The sequence below is a fragment of the Oncorhynchus nerka genome, linkage group LG16 (assembly GCF_034236695.1).
Source record: "Oncorhynchus nerka isolate Pitt River linkage group LG16, Oner_Uvic_2.0, whole genome shotgun sequence".
Taxonomy (NCBI): domain Eukaryota; kingdom Metazoa; phylum Chordata; class Actinopteri; order Salmoniformes; family Salmonidae; genus Oncorhynchus; species Oncorhynchus nerka.
In genome coordinates, this window is record NC_088411.1 from 4,203,848 (window position 1) to 4,218,289 (window position 14,442).

The 14,442-nt window shown below is 40.5% G+C and overlaps 1 protein-coding gene and 1 non-coding gene across 2 annotated transcripts in view; one reads left to right on the forward strand and one right to left on the reverse strand.

Moving 5' to 3' along the window:
* Positions 1-3,635: 3,635 nt before the first annotated feature.
* On the reverse strand, positions 3,636-3,751 carry LOC115144628 (U5 spliceosomal RNA). The gene has a single exon (XR_003865848.1). It is a non-coding gene; the product is annotated as a U5 spliceosomal RNA (small nuclear RNA).
* Positions 3,752-11,672: 7,921 nt separating this feature from the next.
* Positions 11,673-14,442, forward strand: part of LOC115143929 (serine/threonine-protein kinase BRSK2-like) — a 28,586-nt gene continuing 25,816 nt past the window's right edge. Inside the window, exons 1-2 of the mRNA XM_029684403.2 lie at positions 11,673-12,680; positions 13,754-13,848. Of these exons, the coding sequence (XP_029540263.2) occupies positions 12,596-12,680; positions 13,754-13,848 (180 nt within the window). The 5' untranslated portion in view covers positions 11,673-12,595. The remainder of the gene's footprint in view (positions 12,681-13,753; positions 13,849-14,442) is intronic.

Genomic DNA, 14,442 nt, shown 5'->3' on the forward strand with positions numbered 1-14,442 from the left:
TAAACGGTCTTAGAAATACATCAAAATGCAAATGTTGAAGCCCCCTGCAAACTAATATCAACATTTACATTTCGTTTGCATAATAAATCCTAGAGGATTTAGGGAGAAGAGGCGAGAGGGATGAAGTGAAGGAGAGACTGTTATTGAGAAAATAAGGTAGTTAAAGGGACAGTGTTCAACAGGAATCTGCCTTCTGTAAGTTTAAGAAATACTGCCTTGTGTCTTGTCTTTCTGTTACCCAAAACCCACATATCTTTGATATATTTTTGAATTTCTCTCCCTCGTGAGGAGAGAGGGTTATGAGTGTTCACAGAAGTAACACAAAGGTAGACCTACCAATGAGTTAGTGTTTTTACTGATAAGAATTTTGTTTATTAATTATTAAGTGATTGAAACACATTACTCTGATACCAAATTGTTAGCACAGTCAGTGACCAAAAAATCTGTAACAGAAGGACTGTAATTGATTTGGCCACAATAGGAAATCATAGTAGTCAAACCACAGTTGCAGTAGAGAACAGTACAGCACAGTACAGTAGAGCACATTAGAGTACCATACAGTAAAGAAAAATAGAATATAGTACAGTACAGTAAAGGACACATGAGTAGACTAGAGTTCAGTATAATGTAATATACTCTACTGTTCTTTACTGTACTCTACTCTTCTGTGATGTACGTTGCTCTACTGTACTGAATTATACTATACTCTATTTTTCTCTGCTCTACTGTCCAAACTTGTGAAACATAAACATAGTCCGGACCAAGCAAATTTGGTCATGTTTGGGGGTGGCGCTCATTAGAATAATGGCCCGTGTGTAGAATAATACCCAAACATGATAACATTATCTACCGTTGTCTACCTATTCAGGATACATCACCATGAAGAGAATGACATTCATAATTATGCATTTCTATATATGCTGAACAAAAATATAAAAACAACATGCAACAATTTCAAAGATTTTACTGAGTTACAGTTCATATAAGAAAATCAGTTCATTGAAATAAATAAATTAGGCCTTAATCTATGGGTTTCTCATGACTGGGCAGGGGTGCAGCCATGGGTGGGCCTTGGAGGGCATATAAGCCACTGGGGAGACAGGCCCTGCCAATCAGAATTTAGTTGGATGGAGGAGCGGCTTATGGTAGAGAAATTAACATTTGATTGTCTGGCAAAAGTCTGGTGGACATTCCTGCAGTCAGCATGCCAATTGCACGCACCCTCAAAAATGTTGACATCTGTGGCATTGGGTAGTGTGACAAAACAATCTGTTCCCGGGTTTTGATCCACTTCACTAACTGTAGGTCAATAACAAATATATATATTTTTTCAAACTCAAGGGGTCATATCATAGCTGACATCCCATTCTTTGAATCCTAATTCAGAGTAAATATTTAACAGAGTTTTTGGAAAACGTGGTCACATAAAAACCTGATGATTTTACCGTCAATCTGTTACCAAACATTGCATCTGCACTGTTCCTCTAGTAAATGTGTTTTAGTGAAATTGTCAATCAGTAGAACCTGTCCCGACCTTCACCTCTCCCGAGTCCTTTAGGGGAATTGCAGCAGTGGAAGCCTGGAACGGACCGAGTGGGGCAGCGGTCTAAAGCACTGCATCTCAGTGCTAGAGGCGTCACTACAGGTCCTGGTTCAATTCCAGGCTGTATCACAACCGGCCGTGATTGGAAGTCCCCTTATTACTATTTTCTACATTGTAGAATAATATTGAAGACATCAACACTATGAAATAACACATATGGAATCATGTAGTAACCAAAAAAGTGTTAAACAAATGAAAATATATTTTATATTTGAGATCCTTCAAAATTAGCCACCCTTTGCCTTGACATTCTCTCAACCAGCTTCATGATGTAGTCACCTGGAATGCATTTCAATGAACCTCTCTGGGATATGTGGGAGCATCCCACCTAGCCAAAAGCCAGTGAAAATGCAGAGAGCCACCAAATTAAAGCTACACGTGTTGTGAATCCAGCCAACATGTCAGATTTCAAAAAGGCTTTTCGGCGAAAGCATAAGATGCTATTAGCTGAGGGTAGCACCTCCGTAAACAAAAGAGAGAAAACATATTTCAACCCTGCAGGCGCGACACAAAACGCAAAGATAAGCTTCTTTTGTTGGCACTCCAATATGTCCCATAAACATCACAAATGGTCCTTTGGTTCGATTAATTCCGTCGATATATATCCAAAATGTCCATTTATTTGGAGCACACAGGCTTCAGTGTGGGAAAGATTCCAGAAAGCTACTGCAGTTTGCCTTACCACTGACTGCTGGACATCAAGGGTAACCACTTCTTACATGTCGGTTACATGTCACTTCATTGAAGATTTTTCGATGTCTATCTGTCTTCTGGACTGCTTTGAGTTCACAGACAGACACACCTCAGAGAATGTGGCAGAGGAAGTTGCTGAAAAACTAAAGACTAAAGTCTACACAATGCCAGATGGGGATGCCTGAGCTGAGGCCCAAACAAGACTGCACTACAAGGTGGAATTCAACGTTTTATATAGGTTTCTTGAGTCAAACGATGCCATCATTTCTACCCTGGCCATTGTCAATGCACCTGTTGATGCTCTGACCCAAGAGGAATGGGAGGTGGTGGAGGAGATGAGTCCTGGAACCCTTTGAGCAGGTCACTGTGGAGATCAGTGGAGAGAGGTACAGTAAGCAGTTATTACTACATCATTATTTAATCCAGTATTATATATGTAGATGAGAATGTAGTATCAGTAGACAAAGCATGAACCTGAACTATGTGACATCCTCAAAAATGATACTCCTGTGTAAGGGTCTGCAGCGAATCACAGCCAGTCGCCAGAGAGAAGCAAATGTAACCACAGGACATGTGACAGAGTTGATGGACACCCTATCTTCATCAATGAACAGAAAGTTCCACAGAATGGAATATAATCACGTGCTATCAGAAACCGCGGCACTTGACCCCAGGTTTAAAAAGTATGGAGCAATATTCTATTATTATGCTGCTCAGATTATATTCATTTCGAAATGTTATATTTATATGCACTTTTGTTTATATACATTAAAAAGTTATACTTTAAATACACATGTGTAATAGCATCCTTCTTTCTTACATTTATTTCAATTTTGGGATGCTGCAGATTTGCAAATTGTTATTTATTTTTCCTTGATATTGTGCAATGTTCTATTTTGTTGTTCAGATTGTAATCCCTTTTGAATGGTTAGATTTATATTCACTTTGTCTATATACATTAAAAAGTTATACTTTAAAGGCAAATGTTTAATAGTATTATTTTTCATAACAAACCAATGCATTTTTAAATACATTGTGGTTAAGTTAGAGTATGATTTCACTTAATAATTTAATTGTTTTAACACCAATCACACTCAAACTATCGAAAACTGTTTGACTTGAAAAAATACAAAACATATATTTTTCAAAAGAGCCGTTTGGGAGCCAAAAGAGTCGGCTCTTTTTGGTGAGCTGAGCTGAACAAACCGGTACAATGAAAAAAGCCGGAATACCCATCACTACTTTGGATCCAAATTGAGGGTAAATCATCTAGACAATTTGGAAACCACACCACCTAGAACAAATAGAACGTCAATATTTTTCTTCCACAATGAAAGGAAGCCCCGCCGTAAAACAGGGCATCAAAAAATTAGTTAATACTCATAATGTTCCTCTCCACGGAAATCTTTAGTAAAAGGCGAAAGATTTATGCGATCTGAAGAGAAACCAGAGTGTACTACTTTTAGAAAAGTCAAACTGGATAGGGATTCACGGACATGACATTCCCTATAGCGATAATATTAATATCGGCACCCCGAACCAAATATTGTGTCCCGTTCAACGTGTCCAGTCATAACCATGTATTGCATAGTATTAGGATGGTATAAATATATTCCTGTTTTAAAATATGATAGTAAAGAAATAACATTATTTCACGTCAAGTGCATGATGGGTAACGTCGTACGCATGCGCAGTTGAATTTGCACTAGTGAATCTTGTCAGTAGGTGGCACTCTGGTGCTGATTTCGCCTTGGATTACATTAGAGCGTGAAAAAATTCCCTGTTTTAAGTCAGTTAGGATCACCACTTTATTTTAAGAATGTGAAATGTCAGAATAATAGAAGATAATTATTTCTTTCAGCTTTTATTTCTTTCATCACATTCCCAGTGGGTCAGAAGTTTACAAACACTCAATTTTGTATTTGGTAGCATTGCCTTTAAATTGTTTAAATTGGGCCAATGTTTCAGGTAGCCTTCCACAAGCTTCCCACAATAAATTGGGTGAATTTTGGCACATTCCTCCTGACAGAGCTGGTGTAACTAAGTCAAGTTTGTAGGCCTCCTTGCTTGCACACGCTTTTTCAGTTCTGCACACACCTTTTCTATAGGATTGAGGTCAGGGCTTTGTGATGACCACTCCAATACCTTGACTTTGTGGTCCTTAAGCCATTTTGCCACAACTTTGGAAGTATGCTTGGGGTCATTGTCCATTTGGAAGACCCATTTGCGACCAAGCTTTCACTTCCTGACTGATGTCTGGCTTTTTTATGTCTGCCTTTTTTGTGAGGTGCACCAGTTCCTCCTGCAGAAAAGCACCCCTCACGTGCTTCACGGTTGGGTGTTCTTCGGCTTGCAAGCCTCCCCGTTTTTCCTCCAAACATAACGATGGTCATTATGGCCAAACAGTTCTATTTTTGTTTCATCAGACCAGAGGACATTTCTCCAAAAAGTACGATCTTAGTCCCCATGTGCAGTTGCAAAGCGTAGTCTGGCTTTTTATGGCAGTTTTGGAGCAGTGGCTTCTTCCTTGCCGAGCGGCCTTTCAGGTTATGTTGATATAGGACTCGTTTTACTGTGGATATAGATACTTTCTTACCTGTTTCCTCCAGCATCTTCACAAGGTCCTTTGCTGATGTTCTGGGATTGATTTGCACTTTTCGCACCAAAGTACATTGATCTCTAGGAGACAGAACGTGTCTCCTTCCTGAGCGTTATGATGGCTGCGTGGTCCCAAGGTGTTTATACTTGTGTACAGATGAATGTGGTACCTTCAGGTGTTTGGAAATTGCTCCCAAGGGTGAACCAGACTTGTGGAGGTCTACAATTTTTTGATTTATTTTGATTTTCCCATAATGTCAAGCAAAGAGCCACTGAGTTTGAAGGTAGGCCTTAAAATACATCCACAAGTACACCAATTGACTGAAATGATCTAAATTAGCCTATCAGAAGCTTCTAAAGCCATGACATCCTGTTCTAGAATTTCCCAAGCTGTTTAAAGGCACAGTCAACTTAGTGTATGTAAACTTCTGACCCACTGGAATTGTGATACAGTGAATTATAAGTGAAATAATCTGTCTGTAAACAATTTTTGGAAAAATTACTTGTGTCTGCTGTGGTGAAACCCCTTCTGAAGAAAAGTAATCTAGATTCTTAAACTCTAAGCAATTTACGGCCAATCTCCAACCTTCCATTCCTAAGCAAAATTCCTGAGAAATTGTTTTCAAATAGCTGCATTTTTGTACTGTATTTTAAAAAAACAATACCAATCTGGTTTTCGTGCCCACTGAAGCACAGAGACAGCCTTGGTTAAAGTGGAAAATTGTCTTAGAGCCAACACAGATGCCAAACAGTTCTCTGTCCTACTATTGGATTTAAGTGCTGCATTCTGGACAGACTGGAGAGGTGGGTTGGCCTCTCCGGTCCAGTTCTAAATTGGTTTAGGACCTTTTTAACCGGTCCAGAGATTTTGTCGCCCTTGGTGAACATAACTCAGAAAAACTAGATATCACATGTGGCGTTCCACAAGGTTAGATTTGGGGTGCAGCAGTGTTCAGATTATATATGGTACCCCTTGGCAGCGTTCTTATAAAGCTGTATTCTGATAAGGCTGTATTAGTTATTTAAATACTTGGATGGCTGCTTCCTCCAGCTAAATCAAGATAAGACAAAGGTACTTATTATTGGAGCCAAAGCACAGAGAGAGAATCTGTCCACACATTTTAAATCATGGGCAATAAAGATAAAATACCTGTTAAAAAAACCTAGGTGTCATTTTAGACTCCGAACTCAATTTCGAATCACACATTAGGATTGTGACCAAAATACATTTTTACCACCTGAGGAACATTGTCAAGATGCCACCATTTCTATTTCAGGCTGACACAGAGAGACTCATCCATGCTTTTATTACAAGCAGGCTTGACTACTGTAATGCTCTCCTATCTGGTCTAGAAAGCTGTTGGTCAACTGCAAAACATACAGAATGCTGCAGCACGGGTACTGACCAAGACCAGACGGAGAGAACACATTACACCGGTGTGAAAGTCTCTGCACTGGCTGCCTGGGAGTTTTAGATCCTTTTAAGATTCTTCTATTGGTTTCTGAGTCACCAGACATGCTTTTGAGTAATGTACCCATTAGGTCCCTCAGGTGCTCTGGCACTGACCTTTTAAACTATCCCAAAGCCTAGGACCAAGAGACATGGAGAGGTAGTCTTTAGTTACTATGCCCCCCAACTCTGGAATAGCCTGCCAGAGAACCTGAGGAGGGTGAAAAACTGTGGACATATTTAAAAGACATCTTACAACACACCTTTTTAGCTTTGCTTTTCTTAGGGTTGTTTTTTAGTCTTTCAGTTTTTATTGATAATTCTTTTTTTTTTATCCTCTCATGTTCGTTGTAGTAAATATTTTTTTATTTTCACTGTTTTTCATTAGCTTCTTTCTGTGAAGAGCATTGAATTGCATTCATGTCTCAAATGTGCTATATAAATAAAGCTTGATTTGATCATTTGCAGTGATTTGGTGAGGAGGATCCCTCAATTAAGAAGGCAGAAGGAGACTCCGTGCCCTCATGCTCCAGGGTTAAGCCATGGGAGAGACCAATATTATTTGTTGGCTTACGTTGTAAAGAGTCATCCTCACCATCATTACTTGGTGGCTTGTGCTGCGTTTGAGTCTTTTGCTTCTTGATAGCAGTGGCACAGGTTCTTCTGGTGTGTTGGGGAATATGTTGGTGGGGACTTGGGTAGACCTTTGCCTGAAAATTGTAATACAACATCCTGTCACACCCTGACCATAGTTTGCTTTGTATGTTTCTATGTTTTGTTTGGTCAGGGTGTGATCTGAGTGGGCATTCTATGTTGGATGTCTTGTTAGTCTGTTTCTGTGTTTGGGCCTGATATGGTTCTCAATCAGAGGCAGGTGTTAGTCATTGTCTCTGATTGGGAGCCATATTTAGGTAGCCTGTTTTGTGTTGGGTTTTTGTGGGTTTTATCTCCTGTGTCAGTGTTTGTACCACACGGGACTGTTTCGGGTTTTCATGTATAGTTTCATTGAAGTGGAAGAAGACTTAGAAAGTCAACCTAAACACATTACCAAACTTTAAACCAAAATTCTACAACGTTCCAAAGTTAACCCAGCAAACGGGACGTCCTGAGGACATTCAGTGAGGTTCCCATTAGGTCCCTTAAGGGTTTTGGCGTGACGTTATCCCACTGACATTCTGAGAAATACCATATATATATATACTATAATATACTGACAACAATATCAATGCATCATGCAACAATTTCAAAGATTTGACTGAGTTACAGTTCACAGAAAGAATTTATTTCAATTGACTGATTTCCATCTATGGATTTCACATGACTGGGAAGGGGTGCAGTTGGGATGAGTTTTCCCCAACAAAAGGGTTTTATCCTCAGACAATCCCGCAGGTGAAGAAGGTTGAGGTCCTGGGCTGGCGTGGTTACACATGGTCTGCGAAGGCTGGTTGAATGTACTGACAAATTCTCTAAAATGACTTTGGAGGTGGCTTATGGTCGAGAAATGAACATTCAATTCTCTGGCAACAGCTCTGTTCGACATTCCTGCAGTCAGAATGCCAATTGCACACTCTCTCAAAACTTGAGAAATCTGTGTCATTGTATTGTGTGACAAAACTGCACATGTTAGAGTGGCCATTTATTGTCCCCAGCACAGGGTGCACCTGTGTAATGATCATGCTGTTTAATCAGCTTCTTGATATGCCGGACCTGTCAGGTGGATGGATTATCTTGGCAAAGAAGAAATGCTCACTAACAGGGATGTAACCAAATTTGTGCACAAAATTTGAGAGGAATAAGCTTTTTGTGCGCATGGAACATCTCTGGGATCTTTTATTTCAGCTCATGAAAAATGGGACCAACACTTTACATGTTGCTTTTATATTTATGTTCAGTTTAAGTGGAGTGTCTCCGATTTAGGTATAGAATAATATGAAATGCTCTGAGACCAGGTTGTGTGAATGGATCAGTTGTTCACCAATCAGGGCCTTGATGCGCTGGTCAACAGTAACAAGGGTAGACTAGGGTGCACGTGACCTGGGTACAACAAACGTTCATTTGCGCGCATCAGGTGATGTCCCCGGGACAAACCGGGAGCTAGACAGAACATCCCAAGAAAGTTCAGGGGAATATGACACAATGTCCCAAGAAAGTCTTAAAAACATACTTGGGTACATCCACGGGAACTAGACAAAACCTTCAGGGGAACATAACACAACGTCCTGACGACTTTAGGCGACCATTTTGTGATGTCCTAACTACTCATTGTTGTTTGCAGGAAACATGGGGTGATTCTGTCTGGGTTGAGGCTACCTTCCCACTAGGCACACACTTGTAGATTCAAACAGATCAGTTAAAAGTAATATGGTTAAAGGTTCTCCCAGTTCAGTGGCTAGGGTTTAGGGCAGGGTTTCCCAAACTCATCAAGCTTAGATAATTTGAATCAGCTGTGTAGTGCTAGAAAAAAAAACATGCACCGTGTCCCTGGTCTGTCATTGAAAGAGGTGTTCCTAATGTTTTATACATACACAGTATATTTCTTATTTAGTCATACAGAACGTGTGTCACATTGCGGGAAGTTTAAAATGCATTCTGTTATTACTAAATGTGTATTGTGATATTTTTAACAAAGAAAACATTTGATTCATAAATGATTTAATCAGTCGTCTTCCTCAAATGAAGGGGATGATGGGAATCTGATTTAATTGGTCCCCAACTCACAGCTCAGTCACTTCATTCAGGGTAAGTGAAGTTAACTGTGACTTGGCCTGCCCTGGAGCAGGTTAGTTCTGTAGGATTCATTGCCGTAGAAATGTACCTGGCTAAAAGGTGAGCCACTTTCGTATGACCGATTATCCCTAGTTGAACTCAAAGTTGACCAAAGAGTACCGAGCTAACTCCTCAAACCTGCTTTTCAGGGTCAGTAGCGGTGCGTGGGTAAAATCACAGAGGAAGCTAAGCCAGGAAAAATAGTCATATTACAACCTATGTGTTGTGATAAATATGTTGTTTGCTTTATAACCTGTTATATCCCTTGCCACATGATAGATAAGCCTAAAGCAGAGACAATGAGAAGACACAGTAGCAGAATCAATTTGACTACACCTTTGTTTCATCACAAAGCCGGAAAGCAACATCTGTCAGCTGAAGTCCATAGGTACTGACCTACTACAGCATGGTCAAGCAAGTTAATGTTTCTGACATTTTAAATAAATGTAAACAACTACTGGTTTAGAACTACGGGAGTTACCGCAAGTCACCAAGAAAACCGGAGCTGCCTCCACTATTCCAGCACCATTTCAACTTCAATATTTCAACATCAATTTCACCTATGCTTAGTCTAATACAGCGACAATTAAAATACCCCAAACCATTTCCAATCAACATAAGCTAAATATCATATGGATGTCCATGGTACTTCATTCTGTGTGTGTGTGTGTGTGTGTGTGTGTGTGTGTGTGTGTGTGTGTGTGTGTGTGTGTGTGTGTGTGTGTGCAAGTAGAACGAATATGTTGACTCACCCAGAAACGCCAATGCCCTCCTCCTCTCTTTCATGACTCTGTCATACAGTACATGCTTTTAGTTTGTGTTGTCTACCTGGCTAAATTGCTTGCTCGCAAGTCTAACTTCCTTTCATGGACAACGATGTGCCAGGCCAGCTAGATCTAGCTGCATATTGAACTTAGGCCAGGGGCACAATGTATGAATTCATGGTTAGATCAGAATCGCAATTATAAGCATTGGCCAGTATGGAGAATTAAGTAAAACCACAGCAAAATCATTATCTCCATTCATGGCTAACTTAGGAAATGGACAATTTTAGCTAGCTAGCTAGCCACCAGAGGACAACGACATAACGAGATAAAACAATTCAGTTTTTTTTCTGTAAATGACATTTGGCTAGTGATTGGTGTGAAGCCAAATCCAAACTGGCTTCCCTTGACACATTGTTTTCCACCATAATTTGCAAATAAATTCATTAAAAATCCTACAATGTGATTTTCTGGATTTTTTTCTTCTCATTTCGTCTGTCATAGTTTACCTATGATGAAAATTACAGGCCTCTCTCATCTTTTTAAGTGGGAGAACTTGCACAATTGGTGGCTGACTAAATAATTTTTGCCCCACTGTATATTTTAAACAAATATCAGGGAAGGCATATGCTCTCTGTCTTTCCTTGTATTCAATGCTATGGGTGGCAACAATGTCACTCTTTTGGACCTGACAGCATCAGATAGCACCCCTTAGTATGTGTAGGCCATCTGTTTCGCTCACTAGGATTCTTCCTCCGGTAATATAGCCAGCCTCTTGCGAATTGAGAGACAATTATGAAACACAGTGAGAGGAAAGATTAATAATTGTATTTTTTTCTTTAAAAAAATTGGGGACAGCCTGGTTTCCCTTGGCATCCATGAATACACGGCAGTGCGTAGGATACCCCTCATCAATCCTCTGAAAGTAGCAAAGATACATCAAACATCAGAAAACAAAAATTCTGCAAATATTCAGTTGTTGATACAACACTTTAGATAGAACATCTGTACTTCAGTAAAGTTAAAGGGGCAATCTGTGTAACCGATAGCTATTTAGTGGTGGTGCGCGCCAATAGCATTTCAATCGGTGACGTCACTTGCTCTGAGACCTTGAAGTACTGGTTCCCCTCGCTCTGCAAGGACCGCGGCTTTTGTGGCGCGATGGGGTGTTAGTTGTCTATGTGTGCAAGGGTCCCTGGTTCGAGCCCGGTTGGGGAACGGACTAAAGCTAGACTGTTACATCTACAAACAATAACAAAGCCACCGACATGCAATAAAACAGTGTAATTGTCCAATACAATAGGTATGTTGTTCATTAGGTCAGTAAGGAGAAATTTGGTGCAAAGAAAGATTATCTTTATAATCCTGGTAAGAATTTATTCCATAATTCCGTGAAAATGTGCTTGAAAAAAGGCAGTCGCGCATACGGTGTATGTGTTGAATTTAGAGAGAGAGCCCATTGAATTGAGAGAAAGACGCGTATTTGACGAATATGAGAGGGAAGGGTGGAGAGAGGAGGGAGTGGGACCCGGATGCTGATGCAAATAAGGCAAAGGAAGAGGAGAGAGAATATATCGATTTACGGCAAGAAAAGCAAACGGACTATAAACGGGGAGGCCCTCTCACGCAACGTGTGCAATTATATAAAAATGAGTATATCTAGTCAAATGTCAATACATATGTAGTTATTTTTCACTAGCAAATCGTTGAATGATTGAAATTGGAACCGACAAGGGAGACATGTCAAAGGAGAGAGAGAAGATGCTGTGATACGCCTACTGGCTGTGATAGAGCAAGAGGGAGGGAGGGAGGGGGTGATACGGTAAAGATGGTTGTTTTGCAAGGGGTGCATCTTTCTTCAAAACAAATCGCTACAATGTAGCTGTTGAACGTAACATATATTTTCACTTTACAAAGAAACTTCAAAATGATCCGTTTTTGACAGACGTGGATAGATACAGGCTAACCACAGTGTATGGCAGCACTTGTGCGGCTAACTCGAAGAAAACATGCTGCTCCACTTGTGATAACCGGCCTGACAGTGAATACCATTTACATCAGTCTTTATTGAACTATAAGGACGTTTTATGTTGCAATACATTGTTTGAATGAATGGATGTAGCAGGTTGAATATAGACAAGAAATGGTGCAGTCAACACGAACGTTGATAAATATCTATAAATGATTGTTGCTGTCAAACTGAAATAGCAATTAGTACTTGTTATGCTATGTGGATTGACCAATGTATCATAAACGAAGCTAGTTAAAACCTGAAAACTGACATATAGGCCAACCATGTTATCAATCTTGTCATACTTGTTATCATGATAGGTGTCGCTATTTTGAGTTTAGGCTAGTGCATAACATGATATTTGTTCCATCCAATCCATTTACTCAGCTGTTGATTGTTCAGTTTCAATATAAGACGTCTATATTCACTAAGAAGTAAAACCTCACAAATCAGTGGAGGTAGTAGGTTTTGTCTGGGAAGGTGAAATATATCCCACAATTCTTAATTCAGGATTTATCCTGCCTTTAACTCAGACTGGAGTTATAGGTCTACATCTCAAAGTAGCATAGCAATCTTTTCCTAACCATTACTTGCCATTGTTATACAGACTTCCTTTTTTATTTGGGGAAAATAATTCGTGAAATTCACCAAGATATAGAGCTAGTTATCAACATTGGTCACTATAAGTTCTAGTCGATAGTTAGAGCAGTATGAGTAAGGAACTGTCACTAAGTCAGACAGCTCAATATGTTGGGCCATATCGAATGGAAAAAACACTGGGAAAGGGCCAGACAGGTGAGTTCTGAATTGTTCGGCTCAAAGTGGCTCACTTGTAAATAATAATGTGTTTGTGTGTGTTCATCATGGGATGGAGGGCTGGATGACAGGTGGGTGGGTGAATAGATAGATGGATGTAATATACACTCACCGGCCCGTTTATTAGGTACACCCATCTAGTACAGAGTTGGACCCCCTTTGCCTCCAGAACAGCCTGAATTCATCTGGGAATGGATTATTCAAGTCGGAAATGTTCCACAGGGAAAGTTGGTCCATGCTGACGCGGTGGCATCACACAGTTGCTGCAGATTGGACTGCGGTACACCACCGCCACCAGCCTGTACCGTTGACACCGGGCAAGATGGGTCCATGGACTCATGCTACTTACATCAAAATCCTGAATCTGCCATCAGCATGACACAACATAAACTGGGATTCCTCCTCAATTGTCCAGTGTTGGTGATGGCGTGTCCACCGGAGCTGTTGCTTCTTGTTTTTAGCTGATAGGAGTGGAACCCGGGGTGGTCGTCTGCTGCAATAGCCCTTCCGGATTGACGAGTTGTGCATTCAGAGATGCCGTTCCGCACACCACTGTTGTTCTGAGACATGATTTGTCTGTTTGTGGCAAGCCTGTTAACTTGCACGATTCTTGTAATTCTCCTTTGACACCTCTCATCAACAAGTTGTTTTCACCCACAGGACTGCCGCTGACTGGATGTATCTTTTTCTTCTTCGACATTCTCGGTAAACCCTAGACACTGTCATGCGTGAAAAGCCCAGGAGGGTGGCCGTTTCTGAGATACTGGACCCGGCAAGCCTAGCACCAACGATCATACCGCACTCAGTCACTTAGGTCACTCGTTTTTCTCATTCTAACTCGTTTTAATCGAACAGTAACTGAATGCCTCGATTCCTGTCTGCCTGCTTTGTATAGCAAGCCACTGCCACGTAACTTACTGTCTGTAGGTACGATCCATTTTCGTGAATGGGGTGGTGTATCTAATAATCTGGCCGGTGACTGTATATGTTTTCTGACTGTGTTATGAATGCATAATACTTATATTAAAAGGGTGAACATGTGACTCCCTCAGGCTTGGTGAAGCTTGGAGTTCACTGCATTACAGGACAGAAGGTGGCCATCAAAATAGTCAACAGGGAGAAGCTGTCAGAGTCAGTTCTGATGAAGGTAAGACGTTGATGATGATGATGATGATAATAATTATGATGAAAATAAGGATATCCCAGTATGATGCCTACTTTTCTAGACTGACAATTTCATGATTAACTGTCTGTTTGCAATAGTTACAATAGGCGATGTACATAGTAAAGACAATTTCAAATTGTAATGAAATGATATGCATACATTGGCTTTCTCACTCTGTAGCAAGACACGTTTCATCAAGTATGCCTTAATAAGAGTGAACACTGGAATGTAAATTCCTCTCAAATTACAATTTGTATATCTTTCTCTTCCCCCTCTCTATTTATATTCCCCTCTCTTTCTATCCCCATCTCTTCTCTCTCTCCCTCTACCCTCTCTTTCTATCCCCATCTCTTCTCTCTCTCCCTCTATCCCCATCTCTTCTCTCTCTCTCCCTCTACCCCTCTCTTTCTATCCCCATCTCTTCTCTCTCTCCCTCTACCCCTCTCCTTCTATCCCCATCTCTTCTCTCTCTCCCTCTACCCCTCTCCTTCTATCCCCATCTCTTCTCTCTCTCCCTCTACCCCTCTCTTTCTATCCCCATCTCTTCTCTCTCTCCCTCTACCCCTCTCTTTCTAT